The 16,879-nt window shown below is 41.1% G+C and overlaps 1 protein-coding gene across 2 annotated transcripts in view; it reads right to left on the reverse strand.

The window, feature by feature from the left end:
• Positions 1-16,879, reverse strand: part of plxna4 (plexin A4) — a 202,843-nt gene that overhangs the window by 40,857 nt on the left and 145,107 nt on the right. For both annotated transcript variants that reach the window (XM_079335713.1, XM_079335712.1), the window contains exons 7-13: positions 16,273-16,426; positions 13,959-14,058; positions 13,638-13,752; positions 6,454-6,654; positions 5,540-5,636; positions 3,821-4,011; positions 724-875 (exon numbers count right to left, since the gene is read on the reverse strand). In XM_079335713.1, the coding sequence (XP_079191839.1) occupies positions 724-875; positions 3,821-4,011; positions 5,540-5,636; positions 6,454-6,654; positions 13,638-13,752; positions 13,959-14,058; positions 16,273-16,426 (1,010 nt within the window). The remainder of the gene's footprint in view (positions 1-723; positions 876-3,820; positions 4,012-5,539; positions 5,637-6,453; positions 6,655-13,637; positions 13,753-13,958; positions 14,059-16,272; positions 16,427-16,879) is intronic.

Genomic DNA, 16,879 nt, shown 5'->3' on the forward strand with positions numbered 1-16,879 from the left:
GTGTGTGTGTGTGTGTGTGTGTGTGTGTGTGTGTGTGTGTGTGTGTGTGTGTGTAAAATGAAAAACTATGAAAAAAGAAGACCTGAGTTCTTCTCTGCTGTCCACAGCATAACAAATTCAAAGACATTGTAGTTTTTTGCATGGCTGTGACTGGAATTTGATCAAACTCTAACTTGCCAATTTATCTTTAGTTTTCTCGACGTGTCATTTTCTCTCTCTTACCCATCTTTTCTCTTGCTGCGTTAAATATTCAGGCACACACACACCTGGAGGTAAGAACTCTGACTCATGATCAATCGGTTATGCTGACTTTTTATGGCCCTGTCATGGAGGTAACGTAGTGTTGTATCTGTGTGTGACTGAAGAGCCTTGCTCCCTCTAGGGCACGAAGGGTTCAAATGTGGTCAAAAGGCTTTCAGTGAGAACATGTGAAAAGGAGGGAGAGTTGAAATATTATACGAAAAATATACTTAGAGTGCAGTGCAGCTGGAAAAAGATATTTATAGCTATTAAGTCCCTTTCAGTGGACAAAAAGGTGAATTACTGTAGAACAGAGATCATTACAACCTGTCATTATGAGGATATGTGCAATCACAAGCTGCTCTCAACTAGTTGCTGCTTCAAATGAGACTTTAGAGGAATAGAAATAGAAAGGCAAGTTGGGTTGAGGATGGGCAGTGTATTACCCTGTAATGTTATATCTCAATGTAAAATGTGACCTACTGTTCAGCAGGGATGTAGCCCTCACGTATGGGAGTGCAGTCGACTTCGGCCACCTTCACGTTACCCTGAATCTCTCTGAACTCCAGTCCCAGGTTCTCACCCCGGATTGTGACAAGTGTGCCCCCCTCCCGTGGACCCCTAAGAGGGGTGATCTGTTGAAATACAAAAGAAGATACATTCTTTGAAAAAATGCAAAAGTATATGGCTTAAAATGGAAGACATGTCTGAGCAGAAGAAGAGAAGAAAAGTTGAGTCCTCCAGAATCCCGACAAAAATCAAAGCCATCCACTGTTGTCAAAAACAAACCTAAATAAGCACGCAAACAATATAGGAAGATAAGTACATGTTATAGATCATTTATAATTTGAAAGGTTCTTTGAACAGGGAACAAGTAGAAATTATTGTTTATGAATGTCTGATTGGGTTTTTGTTTACATGTTGTAACTGAAAGTAATGGGTAAGCTGTGACTGCAGCCAGTGACAGCTTAGGGGTCATGATTTGGGGTCAATAGATCGTCATTTCTCAATCCTGTATTCACTGAGGACAACGACAATACATTATATAAGATTAACTTAGAACTTGGCACCGGGTGACATCTTTGCAGTAATCACAGTGTCCTTTGATTTATCAGCAGCATCTCTCATTGTTGATGAGGCAGTTCCTACATCCATCAGCACTTTACTCACACATTTACTTTTTGTCCTTTGTGTGTGTGTGTGTGTGTGTGTGTGTGTGTGTGTGTGTGTGTGTACATCATCAGCCTGGGAAAAATAGATTGACTGTAGAGACAGACACAGATTAGTCTGTCTCTGCCAAACGGAGTCCTCCATGCTGCATGCTGTCGTCAGCGTCCAGGCTTTAATGGTGCTGTGTCACCATCTTGTTGAAAAATAGAGATTTCAAGGATTTTGATTGAAGCTAAGACTCTTATTGTTCCTAACCTCCATTTATAGCTAGCACACCCCCTGGAGGGTCCACACAGATTGAGTAACATAATGGTATTTATTCAAGATGTGAACAAAAAGGGCTGGGCTTGGAAGTAACTTGCCCACTGAATGAAAATGGTATGCTCACGCCAGGTCATGCACAACACACAGCCTGTGGTTGCCGTGTAGAAGATATCGTTATTGCATGATTCAAAGTCCCCGATTAATAAGGCTCTCTGCTGATATCTTAATGGAAACAAAGCCTTCTGGGAAAAGGGCTACAACATATGCAATTAAAAAGGTTGCAAACATCAATACTGGCTCTCCATTTATTGGAAAATATTGAGGATTAAAAGACCATAAGAGAAATTGTAAAGGAAGTGGACAAAGCTAAAGGATAAAAGAGAGAGAGAGAGAGAGAGAGAGAGAGAGAGAGAGAGTGTGTGAGAGATGAAATGAGGCATTGATTAGATTTGTGACTTTGACTAGATAATTGACGGTTGGGTAGAGGCAAATGCTTAATCACTTGTCCCTCGCTCTCTCCATTTCTCCTTCCATCTTGCTATGACAGTCTCTTACTCTCATATTGTTGATGTGAGATGTCATTATAATGAAGCATATTAGAATGCATTAGGGCCCCGGTCGTCTTGGAAAACTCCTCACTCCTCACCCACTGACAGTTTTTATGGGGGACGTGAGAAGGCTGCAATATGTCCCTGCTGCAGCCTCGGGGTTGTGAGGAGACATACAGGGCCCATCTCCAGGAATAAATCCATAGCTTCGGGTGAAGACAAACATCAAAGTGGAGAGAGGATTGAGCGCATCTTAGTGATCTGTTCTCTTTAAAAACTTGAGGGACAAATATCATTGAATCAATTACTGTACATAAAAAGTTGATTTGTCTGGATACAAATACATATATCCAGATCTGGTACTTAAATCCAAAAGTTTGAGATTCTTATCTCTTGTGTTTATCGTCTCTATCTCCTTATTTGGAAAACAGACATGGGAAAATGGCATTAGAACTCATCAATCGTGATGTTTGGAGAGTGAGAGTCATAGTGCATTTAAGGTAACAAGAAACAACGGGATCTATGCTGCTGCTTTCAGTAAATCTCTACCAAGGTCGACCTCTCATCTGTATGCTGGTCTGTGGATGATGCAGAAACGGGGAGCAGAAAAGAGATTACCCTTCCATTCCTCTATCCCCTTTCCTTCTTTCTGTCCAAACCCATCACTCCCCAGGATGCCAAAGGGGATTCCCCTATCTGTCTACTTTATCCATGCTTTGCTTCCCCTCTTAAATCCAGTCAGTCACCATCTGCTCTCTCTCTTCCTCAGGTAAAGGATGCAGAGAGGTCCTTCCATCATATCCATCATGGGAGAAATTGGGATGGTGGAGGGGTCTTCATCCCCCTTCAGCCTCATGTCCCTCTATTCCAGGATCTTCTACCCATCCATCAACACCTCGCTTTTATGTTAACCCAATCTAACCTCCTCTCCTCTCCATCTGGGCATCCTCTCTATCCATCTTTCCTGTGTGTGCTTGTTTCCTTCATCTTGCTGACCCATATCCTTTCTGCTATTGCCCCTCTTATATGTCATGCACAGGTCAAGTCCATTTGCCTCACACAGTGTCTGTGATTTTCCGGAGTAAACAGGTTAAAGGGGGGTTTCAGAGCGTCTGTGCAGAGATGATTGATAACTAGCAAGAAGGAGGATGATTAAGTCAAAGATGGTTTGTTTGTATGATTCTTATGTTCACATAGAAGCAAGAGAGGAGTATATTCTGCGTTTCATTGATTTCATGACAGGTGGGAAGTTCAAACACAGTTATGTTTAACTGCTGTGTTTAGGGTGAAAGTCATAAGAACACAGAGAATCTGTTGTTTTAACATGTGTTTATCATTATTGCTTGAATTCTGGTGAGTCGAGATGTTTTACTGATCTGCAAAAATAGAAAAATGTTGGTGACTCACAGCATCTACCATCATGTTGAAATGATCAACTGCCAAAACTGTCTCAGATGTGAGAAGTGCAAGTATATCCTCACCGGTGCACTTTGTAAGAACTTCATGTGTGGCTTTTATGTAAAACAGGACTTTCATTAATGTTTGCCCCTCATCAGTAGAATCAGGAATGTGGGAACACTGATGCATGCGTGACCCACCTGTGTGATGCGCGGATGGGTGCATTTGCTGTTGATGCCATTGTGTTCCAGCCACTGATTCTCAGGGTGGGGACAGTGTTGCTTGAGGGTGCAGCGGTTCTCTCCTTTGCACCAAACGCATCCAAACAGTGGGTCGGCCTTCAGACACAAACCACAGCTTCCACGCTGTGCATCACACTTGTACAGATGGACTGTGAAGGGACGTCGAAAGAGAGAGACAGAAGAAAGTTAATTGTTACAGAAAGCAAATTCATGAAAATGTATTTAAAACTCTCAAATGATGGGCAAACAATTCAAAACTCCCAGCAAGAAACATTTGTTTATCAGAATTCTCGCAATGTCTGGCAGCTGCTGTTGGAATATGTGAACAACAAACTGAATATTTTTAGATTGACATTCATTGATCTCATTGTCTCATTATCTCCCCATCCATCAGCATCTCTATATGCTGCCTCTTCCTCCCTTTCTTTAAGTTTGTTTTACGGCTACTTCTCACCTCTGCTCATCCACCACACGTTTAACATTTCATCTCCATGGAAACAGGCCAGCCATTTCCGTTTTAATTGCCATTAGTTGCATGTGTGATCTGTCCATCAAATTATGCCCTTAGAGCTTCTTCCTCCTCAGGCAAGGTAGGAGGAGGATTGAGAGAAATCCTCTGCATCCTTCTCTCTCTCTCTCTCTCTCTCCCTCTCTCTAACTTCTGTTTCTTCTTTGATTTACACTCGCGCTCAAGGATATATTTTGTACATTTCAGCTCAGACATGTACACATCGGCAAACCCACACATACACTATACAAACTTTGCCTTGCAGCACAGTGTCATGTTGGAATATCATCAACATTTTAACAATACGTCTCCTATGCCCGATTCCACTGCCTTTGGTTAAAATGAGTTGTTTTCCTGTCAGAGAACTACAACCCCCAGCATGCTGCTGTTTTCCTTCCACAGCATGGATCACACACAGTGGTGGATAGCCAGTAGCCAAACTGGTTCAAGCTCAGCAGTCGAGTTCTGAATAAAAAAAAATATATCTACACTGGGCTGTCATTTTTTATAAACACGAAGATGGTGGAGAGTTGGACAGAAGAAAGGAGTACTGTATACTGGAAAAAACACAATATCTTTTGCTCTCAATATATCCATCCGAGGTAAGCTAAACCTACCTAGGTTCACTTAATACTTTAAGTATTATTTGTAATGGATATGCACTAGTTTGTATAGTTGTGTCTAAATAGCTATAATCATCATTACACCTTGAAAAAGATAAAGGGGCGAGAGAGACATTTGCAACAAAGATGGATAGAGGCTGGACTGACAGAGAAACTGTGAAAGAGGGCGAAGCAGACAAATGGGAGAAACGAGACCTACAGGAAGAAAGTGTAAAAGAGGATGTGTTAAAGTTAAACACTCTACATGGAAACATCAGGGGATGGATCCTGCACCTCTGCACACCGCCCGCCTGTTGCCATGGAGACAAGCTCCAAGGGCAACAATGGGAAGGCAGTGGCTTTAATGTGTGTTTTTGTATGTGTGAACGTAGTGAGTTTATTGAGTTTTTAGGAGACAATGTCGATTGTGTATGTGTTTTCTTATGACACTGTAAAAACGAGGAAAAAAGCTGAATGGATTTTTTTTCATTCACAATAAATGTGTGTGTATGTCTGTGTGGGCATGTGCTTGGGTATTCAATTGCACATGCCAAAGAGCATGCTCACCTTTGTTGTGGGCGGGGTTGTCAATGCTGAAATCTCCATTCCAAATGACCGTCAGCTCAACAGGAAGACTGCTCATCTCCATCCCATCATAGAAATACTATCACCATGGCAACCACAGAGGGAAAAAGTGAGATATGAATAGAGTAGATGAGAACACAAGAAAGGGAGACGATACTTAAAAGTGTATTATCTTCAAGTCCAACACGTACTGCTACTACAATACTCTTTTGAATTCAAATAGCATTATCAACTGGTGGATTTAGACAGTGACTGAACACAGACACACATGAACTCATACACACACTGAACACACTAAAGAGCTTTAAAAAACAAGATTATTTTCCATTTGGTTGTCTTACACTGGCTGCATGGAGGGTCGCTGCTTGAATCATAATTTTCCACTAAATTACAGTTTTCCTCCTTCACAGCTCAATCAAAGTACAATATTTGGATTGTTATGTGATTATACACACAAATCCCAAAGACATCTCTAAGCACACATGCACAAGAGTGACAAAGACAGACAGGAAGATGAGATGTTATTGTATCAACAGACGATTAGCATCAAGACCAGCATAAAGCCCTTTTTCATGCTAGTCTTTCATTGCTGTCAGTGTGCTGTTCAGTCTGTGAATGGAGCATGAACGCAGGCTGTGTAGGAGAGACAAAGTCAGGCTCTCCTCTCATCTGCCCACTGTCTAGCTCAGAGTGGAAATCTTGTGGAAGTCGCGTGTTAATGCTTGCGTGGTTGGATGTGTGTTGAAAAAATATTACGGGCACTTTTATAGAAACACTTTATAGAAATGGGGGGTTTTTATAGAGATTGTGTTAGTGTGTGGGCGGGGTGGTGGTCGCTGGTGATATACTGCCGAAGCTTGCATATGAAACACACAGAGTCACACACTCGTCCTCACCGAGGTGTTTTGACACTGCACTGAGGAGCTGTTAAAGCGCAAGGCAGGAACCCGGTGCTCATTTCCCTGGATGGTCAGCAGACACTCATATCCCCTCTGACCAGACTGGGGCTGGGGGAGGTTTTTTGCTCGTAGGGTGATTGGCTTCACCACGTTGACGGGCACCAGGATTCTGTCTGCAGGCAGCAGCTGGGGGCAACCCTGGAAGACAGACAAAAATACTAGGAATTATTGTGTGTTACTATATTCCTGCTCACCAGCTAAAAGTTAAAACTGCAATTAGATTAATTACTGGAAGAAATCCTGCATTGTTATTTTACACCTGAGTGCTCTGAGAAGTGTCATTAGAAGTGCAGTTCAGGCACACATTGAAGTACTCTCCGATGAATTTCAAAAAGTAAACACAATGTCTTTTAGTACCGACACAAATTCTTATCCGGTCCTTTATAGGTAATACGCTTAACTTGCAAAAGGACCACTGAGGCAGGCTTATTCTTTTAGAACATCATGACAGAATTTCAAATCTACGTAGAATATACAAATCAATCAGCAGAAATGTGAAAGGAACCAAAAACAGTTACTTTGTTACTGAACTTAAATGTTTTATCTTCAGACAAGTTATCAAATACATGATCTTCTCCAAAAGAAGCAACTAGTGGAACTAATATTTCTTTAATGTAAGTAATAATACAATATATAATTCATTTCACAAAACAGTGGTAAAGAACTCATCCTGAAAAGATCAGAGATATCTATTTAAAGACCCTGTGGATGGTTGCTAATTGAACCAGGAATATTCCAATCACATGACTGACTAACACTCTCATCATCTATCTCATCAGGTACAGTACCCAACAGTACTTCACAAATATTGATTTAATTGAGTGAAAGAGCCACTTCAGCGTGTACCTTATTTTTCAAACAGTGTTACAAGTGCTTGTTTGTGGATAGTTCCTGTTGGGTCGAGTTCATTTCAGTATTTTTGGTTGGACAGGAACTGATACCATTTACTTTGAGTGAAGGGCCAACTCAAAGCGTACTCCACAGTCATTACCCACAGGACTTGAGCATTAATAATACAATTATGGCAAAATGATACAGCGTTCACTTTCCTTTTTTTTTGGTGCTCTTGTTTTTGCTCATTAAGTAAAAGATGTATGATGGATCTAAATAAGATTGATTTCTGTCTACACAGTAATTAGTCAAGAATGAATGACAAAGAGAGGGGGCCAAAGAGGGAGGGAGATGAGTCACTTAGCAATTGGAAGTCTAAAATTAACAGCTTCCGTTATCAGGTTCTAGCTAAATATAGAGCACCTATGAATGGAGAAGGAGAGCAGAGGAAAGAGGAGGACAGGTGAGAATGGGGAAAATTGAGTAAGAGGAGGAAAGGAAGGGAAAAGCAAAGATAAAAAAAGTAAAAATTAACTGAAAAACAGCAGTGGAAGGTGAGTAGAAGAAGTGAGCACTGTAGAAAACAGCTCTCCAAACCGTTTTATGTTTTTGAGAATACAAAATATGAAAAATGAGAGACAGAAACAATAAAAGAACAGAGTGACTGAAAGAGGCAAAAAAAAAGGTGAGCCACAGGAGGAGCCTTCGTATGTCAAAGAGGCAGAGAGAGGGAAAGGAGCAAAGATAAGGTGAGCCCCCGCATGGAAGGAGCTGGGGTGGAGTGAAGCATAGCGCACGGTGAACTGGGTGATAACACTTGTTTGAAGTTCATTAAAAGCCACTTGATTGGGTTAGGCTGAGTGACTGACTGGGTGGCTTCATAGTGAGAGAGAGGGGAACGTTCTCTGACACTATTCACAAAGTCATTATAGATAAATGACATGCAGGGTGAGTGGGTTGTGCGGTGGAGGAGACGGAGGAAAAGGTGCTGCACGCGTGTTTGCTCTTTCAAATCTCATTTTCCTAAGTATGAATGGGTTGTATTTGGAGAATGGAAATGAGTGCAAGAGTAAAGAGAGATGCGATCCGTTTTTAATCACATCTCTTCCAGTTAATACACTTGAACAAAAGGGACATTAAATTTGATCTGGTTTGTGCAAAAAGAAGGCATAGGAGTCACTGGAGTATGACCTAACACGGTGACTAAAGCCGAATCTTAAAGACACTGATCGATAATGATAGTGGCGCATGGTGATGAGGAGATAATAGTGTGCACACAAACAGCATCACAGCCAAAAGGCACTTCATTGTTGAAACCCTAAACTTAGAAAATACATACCCAAAGAACTTATTCTTAAAAATGCAAGCAGAGTCAAGGTTAACACATGCTGACATGTTAGTGTTTACCTACAAACGCAAACAGAAAAGGAAGTGCAGCCTTGGAATCTCATTACAGTAAATGATAAATACAACAACTCAGAACCAGACAGCACCTTCATGTCAACATGTAACAGAGAAACTTCAAAAAGCCTATTCCAACAGCTGCTGAATACACACACACACACACACACACACACACACACACACACACACACACACACACACACACACACACACACACACACACACACACACACACACACACACACACACACACACACACACACACACACACACACACACACACACACAACCTATTTCAATAATACCTAGCACATATCTCTGCACATATCCCCATCCCTGCAGTCTCACAGTATATAATCTTATAAAATTACAAATAAGAAAGGGTTTATTTAAAGCCATAACCTCCGCAATGTTCCCTGTCAGTTGAAGCAGTCTTCTCCCACTACTACAGAACATTACTACCACTACAGCGATTCTCTGACAGAAAAGTCGGCAAAATACAATCAAACAGTTTCTTTTATTTTCTTCAACAATGAAAAATTCATAATGTGTCAGGGAATCTACAAACAAGTGTGTAAGCTGTTTGTCTCCTACTTAGTCCAGATTTTGCTGCTTGTATGTATGCATACACACTCAGACGTGCTGCTATTGTTGCCAGCAGTCCCTCAGGCCAAATGGGCTTTCATTGGTCTGGACAAACACACGTGTATACTAGTTGGCTACTGATGCTGTTGGTGTTTGCAGTGATGCTTGCTGTCGCCTGTAGAGATTCATGTCAACATTAAGTTGATCTAATGTCAGTGCATTTACTTCCTCTCCCAACCCCCTCAACCACACACGACTGAAGAGCAATAAATAACAAAGAAGGGCATGCAAATCCCGTATACATGCACACTAAACACCAGCTGCACACACACACACACACACACACACACACACACACATACACACACATCACTTGAATATACACTTACTGTAGCTAGCCATGAGCTATTACACAGACTATATAAATGTATATCTCTCACCCCATAGGGCTCAACATTGTTTATGACACCAACCAATAGAAAAAAAATAAGATTAGAATAACTAAAACAAGTGATCTCTTAAAGACTGCGCTGTTTTGTATAAGCAACAGATCAAACATTACCATGGCAATATTTCTCTAATTAAAGGGGTTATGGTAAGTCTGAAAAAAAATGAAACCTCGTTTTTATTTTCGTATCAGGTCTTAATGACACAGTGTTGAGCGGATTATCATAAGTGAAAAGAAAAGAAAGAATGTCATTTTTTTCCTATGATGCGCCAGTAAAAAATTTTCTTTAACCTGGGTAAATTGGTAATTTGCAAAAGCTATCATTAATTCAATCACAATTATCCTCATAATAACCATCATTTAGATCTAAGTCTCGGTGAATGTTCATTTCTGGTTTGATAACGGGCCTGTCAGTATAAGGCGAGAGAGATGAACAAGTACACTGTAAATGTGACACAGGCCAGCTGATGCATTTCACTGTGTCTTTTTGCATGGGACTTGCTCTAGAAAGTGAAAAGTACCTGTCAATAGCATGACTCATCATTGCCACATAATAACACTGCTTCTCCAAACCAAGTTGGTGCCCTTTTTTTTTACACATAATCATCTTCTTATCTGACACTCTCTATCACTGACTCATTGTTTTCTCTGACCTCATCTTTGATTCTCTGTCATGCTCATCCTTTATTTCAGCCTTCATCTCTCGCTCTCTCTCTCTCTCTCTCTTTAAAATCAGCCTGTGTTCTTCAGCCCCCCTATCTTTCTCACTGACCCTTTTCATTTCTCTTATCATCTCCCTCTCGCTGATTATCTCTCCCTCCTCACTCTTTCCTGGATCCTTTTCTTCTCCAGGACCTACTTAGATCTGATAATTGGAGGCTGGTGGGAGGTGTGAAGGGTGGAGATAGGGAGAGTGACAGAGAGTAGGCAGCCGAGTGGGAACTGTGAATGTAAAAGCCCTTGGCATAGTTTGAAGCAAAGGAGGAGGGAGGAGGGAGGAGGGAGGGCTGAGTGTGAAAGAGAGAAAGAAGGCCGTAATTATAGAAGTGTAAGGTGTGAAGATGAAGAGGATCTTAAGTTTTTATACAGGACACGTTCACACACACATCTTGTGGTTACCAAGAGCTCCCCTTAAGCAGCTTCTTGTTTTATCATCTCCTACAGAGCCTGGGGCAAAGACACTCTCCAGCTCTCTCTCATTCCCTGCAGCGCTTCACCTTGTTTCTATCCCGCTGTTCAGTCAAAACCTCAAGTTGGCCCCCAAATACCTCTTCTTTGTTTATCCTGAGATTTTTGGTCTCCCTGCCTCTTTGTTTCAAATTTTCCTATTAAATATAATATATCTGTATTATTAAATAATTAATTTAAATCTGTTCAATGTTGACATGTGTCTGTTATTTGCTTTCATTCTCAATTTTCTTTGGTTGTTACTTTTCATAGATTTAAGTGACTTCTCCGCAGTAAGAGCCCCTGTGTGACATTGATTTGTTTGAATCGAATCAAAGTTTCGACCTCATCCATTCCTACCTAATATTGGCAACTATACCAGTTATTACTGCTGACATTTAGCTTCTTTAATAAAATCCTCTTGACTCATAAGATAATGGTAAATAAACTCCCTAGCATTGATCACAACACTAAAGACAAAGAGTAAATACTGCATGGATGTTCTAAAGGGAAGTAATATACAGTATATTGAGTAACCGTTAAGTTCTGGTTTGTTTTCCATTTTTCCACCAGTATTACAGATAAGGTTAGCAGCAGTACATGATGAACATGTTCGGTTTGAGACAGAAGAAGATGATGAAAAGTATCCTCCTGTAGTTTTTTTTTTATCAGAAAGGACAGGATAGGGTCAGGGTGCACTTTAGGGATTAATTAAAACGTATTAGTTTAGAAAACACGTTAATCTGGTTCTTACAATCAATGCAGGGGCCTGAATTGTCTTGTAGCTTTTTATTAGGTTTAACCCAGTGATGCTGCAGGCATGTTTTTTGTTACTGAGGCTCGTCAGAAGCTAAGCTAGGCTAAGTCCTTGAGACGTGTGTAGGGCAAACTGGGACGTGACCTTGTTTAATGTGCCAATAGGCATTCGTCTGATGTGTGCCCATATCATTGCTGGCATGAATAAAAAGGCACCCACTGTACACCCAAGCCTGGCTTTACCTCTGTCCTGCCATGCATACTAACAACAAGCTCAACCAGTAGGGAGATTTGCCTAGCTTCCGTCATTAGCATAGCGTTAAGGGATTATTCAGATCACTGCCTGAAATCCCTTAATTGTAATAGTACACAAAAAGTCATCTGCAGCAGAAAGTGGCCATCCCATTTCATAGTGCAAAGTTGACTTGTTGTGGTTTGTGAAATCTTGGGAATTATCCTTTGGTTATCTGCACGTTTCTGCATGTTCTTAAGCTTTGTGTGTGTCTAAACTATTAATTTAAAAAGGAAACCAGAAAATCTGGCAGCAAATACATGACCTTGGATTCGAGGGGTTAATTAAAAGCAAATTAAAAGCCATTAAGCCTGCAAAACACCTGCTTTTTCTGAAACAACATGCAAAAAGGAGATGTCATTAATGTGCAAATACCAAATCCCCCCCCCCCCCCTTTATTTATGGTTTTCTTTTAGTCTGCAGCACAATGGAAGAAGATTCACACATTATTATCCTCAGTCAATATTGACCAGCAGCCCCTGAGTTAATTGGAAAAGTAAACCCGAAAAGACTCTGGCTTGGGTCTGACTAAGCAGAAGGTCCAAAAGGATAATGGAAACAGCCGAAAAAAGAAAATAATATCGTCTGCACAGGTTGAATGACTTGGGGGGGGGAACATGGTTGGAATAACACAATTGAGAGCAGACTGCTCATCAAAGGAAGCAATCTGGCTTAGCTTGTCCCTGCCCATCGTGCAGCGTCTGCCAGCCCAGACATGAGCACTAGTGATCTTCATCATAGCTCACCTCGGGCTAGGATTAACAGGCCACTAACTCCCTGTAAAACCCTCCCACTGCAAACTACTGTGATTTGGCGGAGCACAGGCAGAGGAAAACTGCATTCACATAAATACATACATAGAAAAAAAAACCCCAGAGAAGCACACTGACACAGAGACATACTGTTCCCACAAAAGGTTACACACATACATGGGCACACACCCACACCTTCTTTTACAGCCTTCCTTTGCCCTGAAGGCTGCCACTGTGGCAAAGACTCTAAATCGGAGTGAGGCCTCTTTCAGGAAGGAGAGCGGGTGGGTCGGGGGCATTCACTGAACGTACCCCATCTAGTGAGTGTCTTGTCCTTTGCAGCAGAGCAGCCTAATTACGGTGGGCTCTGCTTCGAGGGGAATAGAACTGGCTGCCAATACTATTGATAATTCACACAGACTAAGCTGTCGCAGGGAATAGGGATGGGCAAGAGGAAATGACTCCGCTTTATTAGTTTCCACTGCCCTTTGATGTGCAGTCAAGAGCAAGACATGCCGAGAGACTCACGCCAGATGGAAGCACTACTGCTGAAAGGTGTCTCAATCCTTTTAACACAACTTGTTTTTTTTGGTTGTGAAACCTCAGAATAATGGCTGTTAGTTTTAAATAGCCAAACACTCGCCTCAATTTATATCACCATGTTTTGTAGTTTAGCTAGTGCAAACTGGCACAAGATGGGCAACTTTAAAACCAAGGATATTCTTGCTTATCTTTTTTAAAGGAAACAGTTTGATTGTCTTTAAACCTATGTGCAGAACTACTGTGAGAGACTTTGTGGCTGTATACAACAACTTAACCCTCGATTGAGATTTGATGCAGTAAGAAGGAAAAGTGAAACAGGAAAAACACTTTGCTTAGTGCTCACCTCAGGTTTCTTGACTCGACCCTCTAGGAAGGAGCATGTGCGGGGGTCGTGGGTGCAGTCATGTCTGTATTTACACCAGTGGCACTGGTATGGACTACTCACACAAGAGAGACACCTGAATGGATGACGTTGGAAAGACAGTAAGCATTGAACAGCAGCAAATACACAAAAGGAAAGAAGCTCAATATTCCTACTTACTCATTCAAACAATATCCAACCCTTTCAGAATCAATGTACATTTTTTTTTTATCAAAAGGGAGGGATGAGAATTATGACATGCAGTGTTAGAAAGAAGTGCTCTTGAAATATATATTGACTTACGACTTGTGTACGCTACAATTGTAGAACACAAAACTCGTGTTTGCGAATGCAAGGCCCGTCTCCTTGGACTTAAGATAGAGCTGCACGATCTGGTGGTCCCCTGGAGAAAAACACATCATCACGATTAGTACTTGGATACACAGAGGCAGATGGGATGTTTTATAGTCAGGTAAACACAGTAGAAAATAATTTAAATGAAGAGAACAAGAACTGGTTTATGTCTTCAAACAATATTTTAAAAACTAATACGAGAAACAAATATATTACTACTTTTCCAGCACAAGCAGTTTAAAGAACCCTTCTGCTTTAATAACTATTTTATTCACTTGTTCAAATGTTTTAATTCCTTGTCTAGTCACCTTAGGTGGTTTCCCATGAAGAAAAACTGACTGCTTTGAGCCACAGGTGCTGAGCCTGTTGCAGTGCTAAAGGTAATATCTTTAGAGAGGCGGAGAGTAAAAGGGGTTTGTTGGGTTAAGTCTCCCTCTCCCCACTGCCTTACAAAAGATAATAAAAGTTGGTGCACACATTCCCCAAGGGATTGAAATATTCTCTCGGAAAAGTCTACGAGAGAGCGTTTGACAAGGTAAAGGGGGAGGGAGATGAAACAGAAACCTTGTGTGTATGTGAGCTCGCACCTCATCTGTATTTGGTGTGTCCTTTTGTCTGGCCCTAATGAAGGAGTTCATGTTTAATTCAACAGCAAATCCACACATCTAACCGCTTTCTTTCAACGCTACCTCTCTCATCCCAACTCTATCTCTCCACACAGGTCTCCTCTACACTGAGACTTCTCCTTCTCTCCCATGTCTCTTCCCATCACTCGAACAAAGAAGGAATCATTCATCAATCACAGTAAAGCACCGCTGACAACAGATCTGTCCTAATTAGGCCACCTAAATGTTACCTTGAAGCCTGCTAACACTATCTATCCCTCCCTCCTTCTTCACCCCATACATCGCTCTTCATGCTTTTCTGTCTTTTGACAAACCTTATTCTAATGAGTGCTGGCAAAAAAATGGGACAAAAAAGGTTCACGTAAAGGCAAAAATGTGGAATCGTTTTCTCCCACTGAAAAAGGAAATAGGATCTAACTGTGCATTTGTGGTTATTGGAGATATATGTGGTTAACATGCAAACATTAAACATATGTTTATAATCCCCTAAAGCCCCCTTAGGCTCCCTGTCAGCATTACAACGACACATGTGCTGTCTATCTCTGGGTTATTTTATTGCATAGATGCATTGAGTTTCTTCATGGCAGTGGAGGTTAGTGTGAAGCTTCTGTTCATTCTCCAAATAAAGAAAATAAAAATAAAAACATTTACAGATGGAAAGGTCTCTCTGGAACTGAAATTTCATAAATCTCAGGTTATTTTCAGTCTTTTGGCTCAAAATAATTCTTTTATAAATGGCTTTTTGCAAACTTTTAACAAACAAAGCTTTTATGTTTCGATATTTTCTTAAGAATTCACATTTGTCAAGTGGAGTTTGGATTGGATCGTTATTATCTGACCATGAGGGCAAACTGAGTGTGGATGGTGAAGGATTGTCCCCATAGGGACAGTCCTTTCTGAATGGAAACTATTTCAATTACACCAGGCAAAGTGAGCTACTGAAAGGGAACGTGAAACACAGAGAGAGGGAAATATTTTTTCTCCTCTTACTTGTGGTATGAATAGTGTCAGAAATATTTTTGCTGTTTCTTTCTTGAAAGCAATGGAAACTGTCTGCAGGGAATTTGTTATCTCCAGGCTCTAATTGAGCTGAAATATCGTACTAAAGACACTTAGCTGTGCAGTTTGATATTCTCCTATTTGCACAGGGGTTAACTGGGGGTCCCATCACTCCCTCTGGAGCATACTCTTCCTTCTTGGAGGGAGGGTAGTAAATAAACCCCACAGCAGCCTAATCATGCTCATTCAACTGCTAAACATGTCCTGAGGCAGTGCTTTAAGGCCAACCAAGTTAGTGATGGAAGGAAAACAAAAATGCACATTCATAGCCGCAGGTCTAGCATGCCTCTCACTGAAAGGGAAACATCCACATTAATTCCTTGACAGACTTGCGTCAAAACATGATCCAATATTGGAATCAGATTAATTCAAGCATATTTTTTCTTCTAATAAGTACAAAATCTTTGACAAGTCATCAAACAGTCCTCCTCAAGATTAGTGAAGTCAACGTTGTCATGTACACAGACATGCTGGTTTGATGAGGGTAAAGTCACCACAGCGACACCACCGGCTAGTATGGAACCGTACATTTGTTAAACTAAGCTTGTTACTTTATGGACAAAAACATCCAGCCTTACCTTTGTCAACAATAATACGAGGCATCTCTTTTTCAGCGGGAGAAGAGCATCTGATGCGATTTCCCTCCACCAAGCCCTTCATCTCAGCCAGGTCCTCAAAGGTGCAGTTGACCCCAGCAGAGAGTTCAGGGACATTATGGGCCTCCAGTACCAACTGTAAAGACGGAAAAGGAAAAACGATATTTGAAAAACTCATAATATTCTGTGCAAATAAAGCATGTGCATCTGGTCAATCAAAGCCAAAGTAGAGGGGATAAAGTTAAATGTCATTTATATTATCGTGTCTAAGGTCAGATACAGTATAACCACCTTTTTTTTCGGCACCCCAGCAATTATTTTATGATGAGTACTCAGCCTCACACATCTGTAAGTCCTTCATATCAGATTTGAAGCCAGCATGTACTTCAAAAATGACTGTAACACTATACTGCTGATGAGGAGCACAGCTGCAAGTTCTCTGCAGAGTTATGGTCAGACTGCAGGGGGATCAGCAGCCAGAGGAGCTACTGGAGTGCTCTCGAATGAGAGGTTACAACATGAACAGGGATCAGATGAATCCTGATCACATATCCAAACAAGTTCAAAACATTCTGATACAGGAGGACAG

This window comes from Symphodus melops (genome assembly GCF_947650265.1).
Source record: "Symphodus melops genome assembly, chromosome: 22".
NCBI lineage: Eukaryota > Metazoa > Chordata > Actinopteri > Labriformes > Labridae > Symphodus > Symphodus melops.